The sequence below is a fragment of the Geotrypetes seraphini genome, chromosome 3 (assembly GCF_902459505.1).
Source record: "Geotrypetes seraphini chromosome 3, aGeoSer1.1, whole genome shotgun sequence".
In the NCBI taxonomy this organism is placed as follows: Eukaryota; Metazoa; Chordata; class Amphibia; order Gymnophiona; family Dermophiidae; genus Geotrypetes; species Geotrypetes seraphini.
In genome coordinates this window covers 14,561,138-14,573,168 of record NC_047086.1, presented here as the reverse complement: position 1 = coordinate 14,573,168, position 12,031 = coordinate 14,561,138, and the positions used below count along the sequence as shown (strand labels likewise).

The following is a 12,031-nucleotide window of genomic DNA, read 5'->3' as shown; positions in this document are numbered from 1 at the left end:
GACTGCCTGCACTGTGCATGCACGAGTACCTTCCCACCCGATGTCGGCTCTTGGTACCTCAGTTTCATAAACAAGCTAAGAAGCCAACTAGGGGAGTTGGGAGGGATGGGAGAATATCTGCCTGTTGTTCCCGGATAACACCCGTTACGGTAAGTAACTGCTTTATCCTACGACAAGCAGGCAGCATATTCTCAAAGTGGGACTCCCTAGCTTAACTGAAAAGGGATGGAGGGAGAGTTGGCCTTTAAGTAGAAAATAAATTCTGTAGAACTACTTGGCCGAACCGACCATCTTGTTTGTAATAAATCTCCAGACAGTAGTGGGATGTAAATGTGTGAATTGAGACCCAAGTAGCTGCTTTACAAATATCCTCAATGGGAGTAGACCACAGAAAGGCCACTTTTGCTGCCATTGCTCTTTGTGTGCTGTAACACATCCTTCGAGCGGCAGCCCAGCCTGAGCATAGCTAAAGGAGATGTAGGCCGCTAACCATGTGGACATGGTTCGTTTGGTCACAGGTTCTCCCAATCTGTTTGGGTCGAAAGAGATGAACAGCTGAGGAGAAGGTCTAAATAGTAAGCCAAGTGTGAAGCACAGTTTCAACACGGTGAGAATGAGGTTTTGGAAAGAAAACGGGTAAGCACAATGGATTGATCGAGATGAAAGTCTGTGACTACTTTCGGAAGAAACTTAGGATGAGTTTGGAGAACTCTAGTTCATCAGGTCTTGTTACTCTCATAACAGAATGTTGAGATCAACGCAGGATTTTAAACTGATCCTCCCTTCAGCAAAGAGGGCCAAATGGGAATTCACAAGAAACAAAGCCTTTTATTTCATTGGACCCCAATTATGGAATCATCTACCACAGGATATCAGATTAGAAGTAACCACAAAGGCATTCCAAACTAAGCTTAAGACCTACTTTAAGGAGTCATTTGGAACTTAGTTGACATATCCTTATCAGATATTTTCCATATTTATTGATTGAACACGATTCAGCGGCATGACTTTTGGGGAATCTGATGGATAGTGGACATTTGGGTCAGTGTAAAAACCTTTTTTTTAACTCTTATAACATTATGCTATATATATCCTATCTCTTTATTTTCCTAGCTTTAATGGAGTTCCTTTCATAAAATAGTTGTATTGTAAACCGTTTAGATCTCTCATATGCTGAAGCGGTATAACAAGTTCAGATAAAACATAAGCATACTTTTGTCATGGTGAAAAGCTGCGTAAGGTGGATCACAGACTAGTGCTTGGAACTCTGACGTGATACAGATTAAGAAAACTCCATGTAAGTTATTTAAGAAGAGTAGGTGCAAGAGGTTCAAATGGAGTTTTCATCAGAATGGGGAGGACAACATTGAGATCCCAACGTAGTAGTAGTAGGTTCTGAATTCACGAGTCTTTTCATAAACCTGGAAATTAGTGGATGAGTACATAATTTGAGGTTGAGGAGTGGTAGATTCAAGTTTTATTAATGCTTGATAAATTGCCTATTTAATTTCCTAAGCGATGTACAATACAAATTAAAATATAACAATAACAAATAAAAGACAAACTAAATAAGACAATACATGAATAGGGAAGGGAAAAATTACAATTTCTTTTCAGGAGTTGAAGAACATAAAAAGGAAAATAACATAAGGGGGAATAGGACTTTAAAATAGCAAGTTAAAAAGAAATTTTGGTTGAGAAAATCATAGATTAAAAGCATTTTTGAAGAGATAAGTTTTTAAGGATTTTTTAAAGGAGACAAGGTCTTTTTCGTTTCTAATAAATTGAGGAATGAAGTTCCATAGAAGAGGTGCTATAACCGAAAACATATCCTGTCTTCTGGTTCCGATTATTTTCAAAGATGGAACTGTTAATAAATTATTGGAGGATGACCGAAGAGTCCTAGCTGTATGGAGTAAGCATCCGGGTAATGAACTGCGGTTCCTTGTAAGTTAGAGCTTTGAAAACTAGAAGTAGTATTTTGAATGTGATTCGATGGCTTATTGGAAGCCAATATGAATCAATCATTAGAGGTGTAACGTGATCAAATTTTTTTGCCTTATGTATTAGTTTAATTGCCGTATTCTGAATAATTTGTAACCTTTTTTTTTCTTTTTGTGAAATATTAAAGAAGAGTGAGTTGCAGTAGTCGATTTTGGAAATGATCAGAGAGTGAATCAGTATATTAATAGACTTAGGTTCAAGAAATTTAGCTATAGAGCGTATCATGCGTAATTTAAAAAAACATGATTTAATTGTGTGCCCTATATTTTCATGAAATGAGAGCTTATCATCAATGATGAAGCCCAAAATTTTTAACGAAGGGACAATATCAAGTGGGGTATTGTCTAAGATAAAAGTGGAACTTAAAGAGATATCCTTTTTCTAAGTGAATAGCATTGTTTTGTTTTGTTTTTATATTTAATGCTAGTTGGTTTTTATCAAGCCATTTTTTTATTTGGTCAAGTTTAATGTTTATTGCCTGAATTTCGTTAATATTTCTCGAGTCTAAAGGATGAAGTAATTGAATGTCGTTGGCATAGGCAAAAACTGTAAAACCGATGGATTGGCATAAGCTTAAAAGTGGTGATAGAAAGATATTGAATAAAAGAGGTGATAAAATGGAACCTTGAGGAATACCGTAAGTTGATGTAAATGGTTTAGATTGCTCATTATTAAAATGAACAGTTGAGGAGCGATTAGAAAGAAAAGATGAAAACCATTTTAGAACTTGATCGGTGACGCCGAAAGATTCAAGTCAATCTAACAGTAGGAAATGATCGATGGTGTCAAAGGCCGCAGACAAATCTAATGAAAAGAGAATAACTGATTTATGGTGGTCTAAGAAGTAATGGATATTGTTTGTCAAACCGATTAATGAAAGTTCGGTATTGTAAAATTTCCGGAAACTTGTTTGATTGGGATGAAGTGCTTTTGAAGCTTCAATAAAGTCTGAAAGTTGGTTGAAGACCAATCTTTCGGTTATTTTAGCAAGGAACGGAATATTGGCTGTAGGGAGGTAGTTAGAAACTTCTTCTGAGCTGGCTTTATGATCTTTTGGTATAGGTATAATGATGGCCGATTTCCAGGATTGCGGAACATAAGCAGTAACTAAACTTTTTTGAACAAGTGAGTGAATAAATGGACCAAAGCAGGAAAAAAATTTTTCAAATAGAATGGAGGTATAATTTCTGAACGTGTAGCTTTTAGATTGGTTTTTTGAATGGTGAGTTTGATATCCGTTAGTGTAGGTATCCTGAATTTAGAGCATTTAGAGATTAGAACAGATTCCAAGTTGCAATCATTTTCATTGGAGTTGGTTGAATTTTGCTGAAAAGAGTTACGGATTTTATTAATTTTTGAGCAGAAGTAATTTGCAAGTTCTTGAGCTGAAAGATTAACTTTTAGTTTGTTATATTTTCTTTGTGTTGAAGGTACGATTTTAGAATGGAATACAACATGGATGGATTTTTTGCTTTTGATTTTTGTACTATAGTAATTCGTTTTAGCTTGATTAATTTTCATTTTATAGAATGTAGCCTGTTCCTTGTAATTTTGAAGATTTATGTCTGACTTATTATGTCGCCATTTTCTTTCTAACGACCTTAGTTGTTTTTTTAGAAGGGAAAGTTCGCTTGTATACCACGGATTTGAGATTTTACGAGTTGAGAGTGTTTTTGAAGTTATTGATGTTTTATTACAAACTGCTAACCCCAACCCCTAACCACTAACTATGAACACTCTATTCAATTTACGGAACATTTCAACTTCTGTGCAAACAGCTTGGCACTCCCTGGCTTTGCAACACACAAACTGTCACTAACATTATTAATATTATCAAATGTATAATGCTATACTCTTTAATCCATTGTACGAGATGTATACGGCTATACTGTATTCTTTAATTCATTGTATGCAAAATTTCCCTTTATTGTATTGAGATATACACTGCTATATTCTTTAATTCACTGTACGTAAAGTTTCTCTTTACTGTATTTACATTTCCTTCATTGTATTCACAGTTTCTCTTTACTGTATTTACATTTCCTTCATTGTATTCACAGTTTCTTTTAATGTAAACCGCCTAGAAGTCGCAAGATAGCTGGCGGTATATAAAAATAAAGTTATTATTATTATTATTATTATTATTATTATCAATAAGAAGTTGTAGAGAAGAAATCCATGAATTTATGTCTTCGTCCAATGTTGAAGTATCTGAGTTCAGAGTGGTAGAAATGAAAAAAGGAGTAATATCCGATAATTCTAACCTAGAAAAATCACGGAAAGTAAAAGTTCTGGACTCTGGAGTTATTGAATAAGCATCTGGTTTTTCGAAACAGAGATTAAATGTGATAAAGTAATGGTCGGACCAGGGAACAGTAGTAATTGAAGGATCTGCACACAACAGAATTTGGGATTCATTATGAAGGACCATGTCAAGCGTATGGTTAGCAATATGAGTCGGAACCTTAATTAATGTCTGGAGATTTAAAGTATTCAGAAATGTTAATATTTCAGATGTAAAAGTATTAGAGTTATCTTCAAAGTGAATGTTGAAATCTCCAAGAATGATGGGGTGAGTTGAAGTAGAACAAAAGTTGAAAATTAAGTTTTGAAGTAGAATCAGGTTATTGTGATTTATAGGTGGTGGAATATAAAGTAACAAAAGGTCAGTTGTAGGATTAGAATTAATTTTTACTTGAAGATATTCGATACTTGAAGGTATTCCTGTAGAAGTGTCCGAGATGGTGATTAGATTAGTTTGGAAAATGATCGCTAGGCTGCCGCCTTTTCGATTAGGCCTGTGGTTCCAACAGAAATCATAGTTAGGTGGACAGCAGTAAGATAAGTAAGCTTCCTCACCTTCGGTAAGCCAAGTTTCGACGATACAGAGTACATGTAGGTTAAGGTTAGTAATAGCATCTTTTAAGAGATGGTATTTACTTTTAATTGTTCTAGCGTTAATAAGACCTATTTTTAGATTGGTGGCTTTTATAGTACAGTTTTTAGAATAGGGTGCAGAGGAGTTTAGAGATTTACTATGAATGAAATGAGATTTAATTGGTATTTCAACGATAGAGGGAGTGTGTATTGTACTGCTTTTATTAGGGGGAGGACGATGTCCCCAGAAGACAGGAATGTTTGCAGAAGTGGTTGACATTGTGAAACAAGGAAAGGGAATGCTGTAGGAGAGTAGCAAGTACGGTATTAGGATAAATATAAACAGAGAATTAATGAGTTTGAATGGGGAGGTAAAAACTCTGAAAATGAATTGGCTGAATTTTAAAAAGGAGGCGCCCTCAGGTAGCGCACAAAGGAGCGCACTAAGGAGCAGGGAATGCTTCTGATGCGCGCCACAGTAGGCCCAAATATGTAATGCATGGGCTAACCTGACTTGGGGGAGGAGTCCGACACGAGCGGGGCACAGCAGGCAGAGAAGGCTATAATAAAAGGTAAATAACAAAACAACCAATGAATAAAATACATAAAAAGTTAACAATAAAAAAACAGCTCTAAGGTGCTCTAAGGTTGTGCTGCAGTGCTAAGGTGCTGCGTGGAGTGGCATGCGCCACAGTAGGCCGAAATATGTAGCGCATGGGCTAACCTGACTTGGGGGAGGAGTCCGACAAGAGCAATGTTAGGAAATTCTACTTTACAGAGAGGGTGGTGGATGCCTGGAATGCGCTCCCGAGAGAAGTGGTGGAGAGGAAAACGGTGACCGAGTTCAAAAAAGCGTGGGATGAACACAGAGGATCTAGAATCAGAAAATAATATTAAATATTGAACTAAGGCCAGTACTGGGCAGACTTGCATGGTCTGTGTCTGTAAATGGCCGTTTGGTGGAGGATGGGCTGGGCAGGGCTTCAGTGGCTGGGAGGGTGTAGATGGGCTGGAGTAGGTTTTGACGGAGATTTCAGCAGTTGGAACCCAAGCACAGTACCGGGTAGAGCTTTGGATTCTTGCCCAGAAATAGCTAAGAAGAAAAAATTTAAATCGAATCAGGTTGGGCAGACTGGATGGACCACTTGGGTCTTTATCTGCCGCCATCTACTATGTTACTATGTATATACTCAAATATAAACCGAGGTAGCCTTTTTACCCTCCAAAAAGGGGGAAACACGGTTGATTTGAATATAAACTGGGAGGTTTGAAATCTGGGTTATCATGGTGAGCCAATCTATAAAGACTGCTCACCTTCCCTCCCCATCAGCTATCTCTTAAGTCAGTAAACATAATAGAAATACCTGTGATGCATAGATCCCAAAGCCAACATATTCACAAGGCCCCTACATAAACTTAAATAAATGTAGATGAAAATCAAACTTAAACCTCAAGAAGCCATATGTAGTTCAACACCAGAGAAAGAGAAACAGCACTCTACACTTTGGAACATAAGAAAGCGGTGTAAATTTACAGTAAAACTGAATTTTCTGTTCACGAAATTAAAAATACTTTTTTTTTTCTAACTTTGTTGTCTGGCTATTTTATTCATGTTTATCCCAGTTTCTAGTGATAGGAAGAAGTACAAAAATAGCATTGTGAAACTCAAAAGTGAAGGGAAGGAATATGTAGATGCTGATAAAGAAAATGGTTACTGTGGATGGGCAAACTGGATGGGCCATTTGGCCTTTATCTGCCATCATGCTTCTATGATTCTACAAGAGATAGGAGCATTTAGGTGAGGAAGGACTTAGCACTACTAGAAGTGATTCTCTAAAGGACTTTAGACGCCTATAATGTAGTTCTTTAAAACCTTTTACTACATTACAGGCACCTAAGTTTTAAATTAGGTGCGATTCTGTAACAAGTGCCTATGTGTGACTGACAAGAGATATTATCGGCACCTCTTTTTTTCAATGCCATGTACAGAATTTTCCCCTAGGTGCACAAATTTGCTGTTTTAGAATGCTGAATATGTTTATCCTAGAGGAAAGGCGAGACAGGGAAGATATGATTCAGACGTTCAAGTACTTGAAAGGTAAGGACATAGAACAAAATCTTTTCCAGAGAAAGGAAAATGGTAAAACCAGAGGACATAATCTGAGGTGGAGGGGTGGGAGACTCAAGAGCAATGTTAGGAAATTCTTCTTTACGGAGAGGGTGGTGGATGCCTGGAATGCGCTCCCGAGAGAGGTGGATGGAGAGGAAAACGGTGATGGAGTTCAAAAAAGTATTGGACGAACACAGTGGATCTAGAATCAGAAAATAATATTAAAAATTGAAGAACTAAGGCCAGTACTGGGCAGACTTGCACAGTCTGTGTCTGTATATGGCTGCTTGGGGGAGGATGGGCTAGAGAGGGTTTCAATGGCTGGGAGAGTGTATATGGACTGGAGTGAGCTTTGACGGAGACTTCAGTAGTTGGAACCTAAGCACAGTACCGGGTAGAGCTTAGGATTCTTGCCTAGAAATAGGTAAGAAGAAAAAAATAAATAAATTAAATTGAATCAGGTTGGGCAGACTGGATGGATCATTTGGGTCTTTATCTGCCGTCATCTACTATGTTACTAAGCTGTGTAGTGCTTAGATTTTGGATGCCTAACTTTAGGCGACCTTTATAGAATTAACCCCTATAGCACTAGGGACACATTTGAACTGGCACCTTTGTAGGGCAGAGGCCAAAACTTGTAGAAGTGTGGCTACCGAATTACCCTCAGGGGTGGTCGCCTTAGAGCAAAGCTGCGGCCCACTAACGGGGCAGAGAAGCTTTCATGGTTGTTGTTGTTCCAGAGCTGCCAAAGGGGCCGACCCACTCAATGGGAGACTTAGGGTCCCACCCCCAGCCCACCTCACTCTTGTTCTGCCCCTTGCACAGCCAATTTGCAGGCAGAAGCAAAATATAAAAAAAGGCCTACCTGTCCAGCGGCAGCAGGAAACACCTTCATAGAACATCTTCTGCTGCCCTTAGAATTAGCAGCAGTAGGAGATGATTTGGTTTTCGCAAATTGATTTATTGACTCATTGAGTTTTTGGATGAATAAAAGGACTTATGAGAAAAAAATTGAATTCACCAATCTTTATAGGACCTTTCCACTCCATAAAATTTGGCCCACCAGACAATTTCAAATTTGCACGTAAGCTGGGCCGCCGGTACAAGCGCCGAATCAGCTCTAGTTTCACGCGGCTTCCCGGTCTCACATTAAAGCAGTCTGCAGACTAAGTGGTTTCCAAGCAGTAAACATTCATAAAATTAAATGACTTTCAACCATCCTATACACATACACCAGGGGTGTCAAACTCAATCACATAAGGGGCCGAAATCTAAAACATAGGCTAAGTCGCAGGCCCAATTTTTTATTAAGAAACTTAGGGGTCCTTTTATTAAGATACTCTTAGCGATTTAGCATGCGCTAAATACGCACCTTAATAAAAGGACCCCTTAATGTAAACAAAATAAATAAAAAAGACTTTTCTCTCTCTTTTAGTTCACACTTGCTGTTTAACTCCAGCTCTGGCAGGATACACATTTCAAATCTGACATACTGTAATCACAAAACAGAAAATTATTTTTCTATCTTTTGTTTTCTGGTCATTATTTAAAACATGTTGTGGTCACAGGCTCTGGTTGTCTTCTGATAACTCGCTTGCCAGGGACTCCTTCTTTCTTCTTCCTTTCCATTTCCTTTCCCTCCCCCGGAGGTCTGGCATCTTTCCTTTTGGCCCGAAATTTGGCCCTCTTTTCCTTCTGCAGAGGATCACCGGTCGGCTGTAGCAATCCTAGCAGGTTGCCTTAGCCTCAGCAGCACGTTCCCTCTGCCTTGGTCCCGTATGTCAGAGGAGGGGCAGGACCGCGGCAGAGGGAACGTGCTGCGGAGGCCGACAGCAGCCTGCTAGGATTGCTACAGCCAACCGGTGATCCTCTGCAAAAGGAAAAGAGGGCCAAATTTCGGGCCAAAAGGAAAGATGCCAGACCTCCAGGGGAGGGAAAGGAAATGGAAAGGAAGAAGAAAGAAGGAGTCCCTGGCAAGCGAGTTATCAGAAGACAACCAGAGCCTGTGACCACAACATGTTTTAAATAATGACCAGAAAACAAAAGATAGAAAAATAATTTTCTGTTTTGTGATTACAGTATGTCAGATTTGAAATGTGTATCCTGCCAGAGCTGGAGTTAAACAGCAAGTGTGAACTAAAAGAGAGAGAAAAGTCTTTTTTATTTATTTTGTTTACATTAAGGGGTCCTTTTATTAAGGTGCATATTTAGCGCATGCTAAATCGCTAAGAGTACCTTAATAAAAGGACCCCTAAGTTTCTTAATAAAAAATTGGGCTTGCGACTTAGCCTATGTTTTAGATTTCGGCCCCTTATGTGATTGAGTTTGACACCCCTGGTGTATGTGTATAGGATGGTTGAAAGTCATTTAATTTTATGAATGTTTACTGCTTGGAAACCACTTAGAAATTAGGTGGTATACAATTTTTTAAAATAAATTAAATAAAACTGTAACAACTAGAATCAGTTAAGCTGCAAGCAAACGATAAGATGTAAGATTCAGACAAACAAATAAATCCCTGCGCTAATAACCACTAACGCGGTTTAGTAAAAAAAAGGGGGTAAGTTTGGATTTCCCTGGTGTCCATAACTCTTGGTTTTGTAGAACGTACATAGATTGGGTCATAGAGGAAGACATGGAGGCTCTAGGACCAATCTTCACGCGAAAGTTGACTGTTTAGATCCTGTTCCCACACTTGAGTAACAATGCAATATTTTCTTTTTGTAACTTAAATGCTTTACAGAATAAAGAAGCTTTATATAACATTGTCCCGCTTTCATCAAAAAGAGATCAATTAAACATTTATTATAAAATTCAGAGAAATTTCTATGCTTATGCTTTAAGATAAAATTGTGAGACAGGCAGAGCATAATCCGGTTGCAATTGAGCAAATGTCTTAACAGAAGAGTTTTGCATTAGTTGACTTAGAAACCAAATATTGCAAGATTTCCATTTTTTCCAGCTGATTGAGTTACCTTTATTGTTCCAGATTACAAAGTCATTAAATTTAGATTTAGTATATGGCATAATTGATTTAGTATATGGCATGATCTGACATAATTGTTTAAAAGCCATTATAGTAGCTGAAAGAACATTATGGGATAAAAAAGGTGGAATAATAAGCTAATATCTCCAAAGGTATATAGGGACCAAGTTCAAGAAGGAGATTAAAGCTGATGCTTTATGAAGACGGGTCATGCTGCTGCTGGACAGAGAAGCTACTCAGTGGGAAATCATAGCTGCCCGGTAGGAGTGTGGGAGCAGCTCGCTGAAAGTGGGGGACTTGGCAGGTCTGCTGTTCAGGCCTTGCCTGTCCCAACCATTTATAAACATTGAAATCAATTATATAACATAGTAAATGACGTCAGATAAAGACCCGAATGGTCCATCCAGTCTGCCCAACCATATATTAATTATTTAGTTTAAAAGATGGTGGTTTTTTTTAGATATTTCTGGGCCAGAAACCCAGAGCCCTGCCTGGTAGTGTGCTTAGGTTCCATCTACTAGAGCAGGGGTAGGGAACTCCGGTCCTCGAGGGCCGTATTCCAGTCAGGTTTTCAGGATTTCCCCAATGAATATGCATGAGATCTATTTGCATGCACTGCTTTCAATGCATATTCATTGGGGAAATCCTGAAAATACGGCTCTCGTGGACCGGAGTTCCCTACCCCTGTACTAGAGTCTCCATCAAAAGCTCACTCCAGCCCATCTTAACCATCCCAACACTCCCCAGCCCATCGTCAACTGAATGTCCATATATGGGACACAAGCCATGCAAGCCTGCCTATTACTGGCCTTAGTTAATGTATACCCATTATTTTCTTGTTGGAGATCCTCTGTGTTCATCCCACGCTTGTTTAAACTCTGTCACCGTTTTCTTCTCCACCACCTCCCACGGGAGCACATTCCATGCATCAACTACCCTCTCCATAAAGAAGAATTTCCTAACATTGCTCTTGAATCTACCACCCCTCAACCTCAAATTATGTCCTCTGGTTTTACCATTTTCCTTACACTGGAATAGATTTTGTTCTATGTTAATACCTTTCAAGTATTTGATCGTCTGAATCATATCTCCCCTGTCCCTCCTTTCCTCTAGGGTATACATATTCAGGGCTTCCAGTCTCTCCTCATTAGTTTTCTGGCGCAAACCTCCTACCATTTTTGTTAATGCTGCGTGTACAGGATTTCATGGTCATATTATATACACTGTAATTCATTAATGAGTGTTTAGGACTAAGCACTGCTCTGGGATGAAGTGATGAGCAGACCATTTATGACTAATCAGGCGTGACCCAAGTCACAACAGTCAAGAAGGTCACAAAAGAAATCTGAACAATCAAAGCAAGGACCCCGGCCATCTGAAGACCAGTTATGAGAGCTGTAGGGTCAGTATGAGTACTTCATGAAGAGCAGATGCCCTTTATTTTACCTGAAAAAGGCCTTCTTCTGAAGGTCGAAGTGAATCCCATTCAGGAGAATCAACGAACTGAAGAGGGAAGATGTAGTGCAGAAATTCACCATCAACGGTCACTCGGATCCTACCAAAACACAAGAGCCAGAGACCAACATACACAAGATTAAGAGGAAAAACTGGACGCTAATCAGCAGCTACTGATATGCTTTAAATTTATCACAACACTCTTGAGTTATATACTTAGTATAAGTTACTTCATATTTTAAGATAAAAAAAACCCCACCCCAATGTGGCAATTTGAACCATTCCAGATTTTGCAATGAGTCAGATCAGTTAAACCAAGGACTATGTTCTTATAGATATTTCTTAAGTTGCAAAGAAATCACTTAGCTTCTTGTATCTATCAGTGGCAAATTAAGCTATACACTTCTCCCTTCATGTTTACGGTTTCAGCAATTGCGGTTTCGATTATTCATGGTTTTTAGCTTGCTGGCTCCTGCCCCCCCCCCCCCCCAATTACATCAACTTGCATAGAGAAATCACCAATTCCAAGGGTTTACAGAGAAAAATCGCCGATTCCCAGCACTTTCTTCACCATATTTTGCCTCTCCTTCAGGAACATG

General features: G+C 38.8%; 1 protein-coding gene across 1 annotated transcript in view; it reads right to left on the bottom strand.

Moving 5' to 3' along the window:
* BVES (blood vessel epicardial substance) overlaps positions 1 to 12,031 on the bottom strand; it is a 265,683-nt gene that overhangs the window by 160,247 nt on the left and 93,405 nt on the right. Inside the window, exon 3 of the mRNA XM_033936311.1 lies at positions 11,424 to 11,532. Coding sequence (XP_033792202.1) covers positions 11,424 to 11,532 — 109 coding nt within the window. The remainder of the gene's footprint in view (positions 1 to 11,423; positions 11,533 to 12,031) is intronic.